General features: G+C 40.5%; 1 protein-coding gene across 1 annotated transcript; it reads right to left on the bottom strand.

Moving 5' to 3' along the window:
* Positions 1–3,716: 3,716 nt before the first annotated feature.
* On the bottom strand, positions 3,717–5,442 carry LOC111398353 (uncharacterized mitochondrial protein AtMg00810-like). Its single transcript, XM_023025267.1, has 5 exons — positions 5,325–5,442; positions 5,157–5,273; positions 4,233–5,102; positions 3,987–4,073; positions 3,717–3,766 (listed from the first exon to the last, which is right to left on the bottom strand). Exons 1-5 carry the CDS (start codon positions 5,440–5,442, stop codon positions 3,717–3,719), a joined length of 1,242 nt encoding a protein of 413 aa, XP_022881035.1.
* Positions 5,443–5,914: the final 472 nt, after the last annotated feature.

Raw genomic sequence — 5,914 nt, 5'->3', positions numbered from 1 at the left:
AAGTTGATCCTTTGGTTGAGAAGAAAAATCTTTCAATTGTGTTTTTCCAAAGGTTGTGTATGAAAAACGGGATTTTTGAATATATATGAGGTCATTTTTGGTAGTATGAAGCTTCTAAAAATTGGAAGGAAGGAAAATTACCAAAAGCCGGATAACACTGTCGCTCCAACGAAGTGCCAGCGAAACTCTAATGACGCACTTTCGCTCCAGCGAAGCAGTGGTGAAACTCTAGCGAGATAGATTCTGTTATTTAGGCTTGAGCGAGGTGAGGGCGAAACTCTAGCGTGATCTTGCGCCGTTTTCATCTTCAAGGCACCCAACTTTACCCTAGACCTATACCATAAATTTTGCTAAATTGTAACACAAGTCCCTGAACTTTTAGACCTTTACAAATTAGTCCTTGACTTTACAAACTTGACAAATTGGTCCTTTTGGTCACAGATTGCCAATTACAACATTTTGCTAACAAACTCCCCCTTTGGCATTCTGTGACAAAATTACACAAGACAGTCAAGGACACAAAAAGAAATGTAACTCTAAACGACCTATCTATTCAACCAAATCAGCTATCTCTTGTCGAACCTGTTTCCTAAAATACAGAAACTCAATACCAAGTGTAAAAGCACGTGAAATGGAAACAGTAAATAAAACAAGGAATAGTGCGTATGTCATTAGCCAGATTAAGAAGCAATAGTAATGTAAGTCAAAAACACCAAAAACATACATCAATATTGCTAAAACATCAAAAACTTAATCTAGCCATTGAATAGATACAAAACCACAGTTATATCACAATTAATCAAAAAATGAGATCTATCTATCTATCTATCATATATCTACTCCCCCTTTTTGTCACAAAGGACAAAGAAGTAAAAACAAAAACTACGCGGCAGCACCACCCGCACTCGAAGACTCATCACCAGTCTCGTCACTCGTGCTCTCATCCAAGCGATCACGGATCCAACGTAACTGACGCTGACACACAACCAGAGCACGTCAAAATGTAGAAAGCTCAGCAGACTGACGCTCCAAAGCAGCACGTAACTGCTTGATCTCGGCCATCATACGAGCCTGCTGCTTGACCAAAGTAGACATCTGTCCCATAAGTGTCACCATGGGGTCAATGGGCAAGAAAGCCACCCCTGGAGTGGAAGTAGACGTCAAAGGAAGGTCAGTCTGAGACGGAGGAGCCGGAGGAATATCCAAACGAGGAGGAAGAAAGACACGAGAAACCCTAGAAAGGATGTCACTAATAAGATCAAGGGGCTCCGAAAAGTCAAAAATATCAACTGGCTCATCATGAGCTGCAACATGAGTAGAAGAAGAGGACGGGATGTGGGATCAAATCTGGTGGATGGTCTGCTGTCCTATTAGACGACCTATACGACCAGACGACCCCTCAGGGAAAGAAGCACCAAGAGATAGGACAACCCTATGAATCAGACAGGCATAAGGCAAACCTATACGACCCCTAGGAGTACGAAACGAAGTCAGAATCTGCTGGCACACAAAACTAGGAAGGTCTATAGAGTCCCCGTGAAGAAAGGCATAGAGAAAATGGGCCCGCACCATAGGTAAAGAAGAAGTATGGGCAACGGGCCACAGGTTTGTGCACACGATACGCAACAAGACCTGTCTATCAGTAGGTAAGGAATCCGTGGCCGTCGCCGTAGGCCCCCCAGCAGACGGGGTGTTCAAAAGAGTCGACCGAACAAGGGCATTGGCCGGAAGAGAAGCAAGAAGAATGTAAGGATAAGTCGGATGGGGAATCTGAGGTATACCTAACGCAAGAGCTACCGCAGACAGAGTAACTCGAAAAGAATGACCTCTAAGAAAAACCCTAAATGACGAGCCGTCCACATCATGAATATTAGTATAAAACTCCTGAACTAGGAGTGGAGGCGGCGGTGTAAGACCAATAAGAAGGGGCTCCCAACCCCGGGAAACAAAGATAGCGGCGATATCGACAGGAAGGTCAGACAAAATTACCTCACGCTCCATGAGAACGGGGTGCAAGGAGAACTGAGAAGTGAAGACCTCCTGAGCTGTAGCAGAAATAAACCTGGATCTACTGTAAGATGTCGAACCACTAGTGGGCTGTGCAGAGGGACGAGAATGCTTATGGGCCATTTGGCACACGCGGAGATGGAAAGAATAAATACCATGAAAAATGCACGTACCACGATATAATATGACATGAGAAGATGCACACACAAACACACAGATGAGGCATAAAGAAAATGCATTGAACCACGTAAACGACACGCAGAACAAAACAAGCATGGCTGAGTGAGAGTCCAAAAATATGATCAAACCACACAAATTTTAAAGAAGACACACACGGCACGTTACGACATACAAAAAAATAGGAAAGAATGAAGGAAAAAAGAAGAAAAACAAAGAAAACCAAAACACACATAAGAGGTGAACTTTCATCAAACACGTGACGGGCGCGACTTCGGCACCAAATTCCAAGCACATACGGGACCTAATCACAAATCCAAACACATCCCTAAAAACTACACTCCATGGACTTTACAACCATCCAAGCCACACATCAAACCAATTAACGAAACGCAAGAACGACTCCAATGAAAATGGACCAAAAGTGTAAAAAACATGTGAAGAAAAACTATAGTAATGCACAATTCATGGAAATTGGTGATGCAAAACATGTTTAAGAACAATAGAAATAGCCAAGGAATGCACAAAACAACAATATAACGAAGCAATGAGAGAAACAAATTAAAAAAACAAAGAAACAGTTAAAAAAAATCGAAATTGTGAATTACCCAAAAATGTGAAGCCAAGAGTTGAAACTTCGGATCAAGAACTGTGTTAAAGGTGTCGAATTGAGGCAAAATTTAATGGAAAGTGAATAATATTGATGGAAGAAAAGAAAAAAAGGAAGAAGGCGAGAAAAAGATCGAATCGCGCGAAAAAAATGAAACGTTTATTTTTATTTTCATTTTGAATTTTTGTTTTATCAAAACAATCCAAAAATTGAAGATGAAGCAAATACCCAAATATGTAGACGATGCGAACAATAAGCACAAAATCACAAACTCAACATTCAGAACACATAGACAAACCTTAAGTCCACACATAGTTCAAAATCTCGTGGAGTAAATTGTATACAGAACATCAACGTGAAATGTGCGATGTAGTCCATGCAAGTTAGACTCAAAACCTTAAATTAGTGAGAAAGGACATGTGAAAATAACTGTAAAGGAGTGTATATCGACCAAGTGACAGTCAAATCCAATTTCACGAGGACCTATAACAAACAGTATTATTGTCACAATTTTACTCTCCCTAACTGTATGCCATTTTTTTTAAATAACGCAAGAATTTAGGTGCAATTCTACCCTCATTAGGCGACAGAAATGACCCTGGTAATAAACTTTGGGCCAATGACTCCCAAGCCAGACGACCATAGGGCACCAGGTTAGAAAATCCTAAGCCTTAATTGTTCGAGTCAAATAGGCCCGGAAGACAGAGATAAGTTCAGAGAATAACATAGAAAATGGAGAAAGACAGAATTGAGTAGGTTACACTCGTCACAGATCAAGTCAAATGGACAAACAACCCCAATTACAGAAGAATACCATCTTAAGTCTCACCCATGCGGTTAAGACTCACCTATAGGACTACAGTGTGTGTTGTGTGAAAATGCATGACGAGCCATATACCAAGAACTCCACAGAAAATGAGAACTACGATGGAACCTCAGACTCGTACATATGGTGAAAGATAGAGTTTGATCCTAAACGCAAATGTCATAAAGTCACACAAGAGGCACACAAAAAGAAAATCCCATTTTTTTTCTCACACAAACTTAGTAAACAAAATAAAACTAAAAGACGAACCAACAATCAAAATGCACCACACACATATTGATCACATGCAAGATATGAAGTGAATAAGTGCAGATGTGATAAATACATGAATAGGCATGAATCCAGATTAGATAGGCAAACAAATACCAACAGTCGTCCGAAGCGACTCAAACCTCAACCCATCTAGTGGTTTCGTAAGTAGATCGGCCAATTGGTTGTCAGTAGAGACATGATCTAGGAAGACAACATGTGTTTCAACAAGTTCACAAATAAAATGATGTCGTCTGTCAATATGTTTCGTTCGAGAATGTTGAATAGGATTCTTAGATATATTTATAGCATTGGTATTGTCACAGAAAACAATCACGGTCCCTTAATTAATCCCATAATCACTCAGCATTTGCTTCATCCAGAGAAACTGAGTGCAGCAACTCCCAGCTGCTATGTATTCGGTCTCTGCCGTGGATAGGGATATGAAATTTTGTTTCTTACTTAACCAGGCTACGAGATTGCTACCCATGTAGAAACAGCCCCCAGACGTACTTTTTCTATCATCTGCATTCCCAGCCCAATCGGCGTCAAAGTAGCCAGCCAAATCAAGATTAGAATCTCTAGAATAGAAAATGCCTAGATCAACGGCACCACTCACATATCTAATGATACGTCTAACCGAGCTTAAGTGTGATTCTTTGGGATTTGCCTGAAATTGAGCACACACTCCAACACTGAAAGCAATGTCAGGTCTTGTAGCTGTGAGATAGAGAAGACTACCTATCATACTTCGATATAGTGAAGGATCTACACTCTTACCTGAAGGATTACGACCTAACTTCAATCTAGTACTCATATGTGTCCTAGTATGCTTCTTACTATCTAACCCAAAACGCTTAACTAAATCCTTTGCATACTTAGACTGTAAAATAAACAACCCATCCTCAGTCTGTTTCACCTGGAGTCCAAGGAAGTAATGCAACTCACCAACCATACTCATCTCAAATTCTTGCTTCAAACACTCGGCGAACTCATATGCTAGAGACTCAATGGGAGAACAAAAAATGATGTCATCGACGTAAATTTGGGCAATAGTGATAGTTTCTTCAATATGTCTAATAAATAAGGTCATATCAACATCACCTTGAGAGAACCCATGTTCCTCAAGATATGACGTAAGTCTCTCATACCAAACTCTAGGAGCTTGTTTCCGACCATAGAGTGCTTTGTGGTGTTTGTAGACATAGTGGGAAAACTTTGGATCAACAAATCCTTTTGGTTGTTCAACATAGACTTCTTCTTGAAGAAGTCCATTCAAGAAGGCACTCTTAACGTCCATTTGATGAAGCTTGAACCCTAGGGTACAGGCAACAGCAAGCAGAATCCGAATGGATTTAAGTCGTGCAATAGGAGCAAAAGTCTCATCAAAATCAATTCCCTCAACTTGAGTATAACCCTAAGCAACTAATCTGGTCTTATTTCTGGTTATAGTACCTTGGTCATCTGTCTTGTTCTTAAAGATCCACTTAGTACCAATAACATTACAGTTTTCAGGTCTAGGAACTAAAATCCACACATTGTTTCTAGCAAATTGATTTAGTTCCTCATGCATCGCATTCACCCAACACTCATCACTAAGAGCCTTTCGACTTTCTTGGGCTCAACCTGTGAAACATAGCTAGCATACGCTAGATTGTTCAGTACCCTCTTACGAAGCCTCATACCTTCATAATGGTATTGTCCTTAGGATGATTGGACTTGACCCTAGACGATGGTTCCTTAGGATTTTTGTCTCGATCTTGTGGATGTGTTTCCTTTTCAGGTGTTTCAGGTATTCTAAGAGATGATTCAAACACAGGTGGTTCAGTAGGATCACTAGACCTTATAAGATCACCATTTCTATCATTCATCCTATCACAATTTTCAACATTCTCCCCCTTTCACCCAACACTCATCACTAAGAGCCTCTTCGACTTTCTTGGGCTCAACCTGTGAAACATAGCTAGCATACGCTAGATTGTTCAGTACCCTCTTACGAAGCCTCATACCTTCATCTAGATCCCCAATGGTATTGTCCTTAGGAT

This window comes from Olea europaea, chromosome 8, assembly GCF_002742605.1.
Source record: "Olea europaea var. sylvestris chromosome 8, O_europaea_v1, whole genome shotgun sequence".
NCBI lineage: Eukaryota > Viridiplantae > Streptophyta > Magnoliopsida > Lamiales > Oleaceae > Olea > Olea europaea.
The sequence above is the reverse complement of the archived record's forward strand: the minus strand, read 5'-3'. Positions and strand labels throughout refer to the sequence as shown.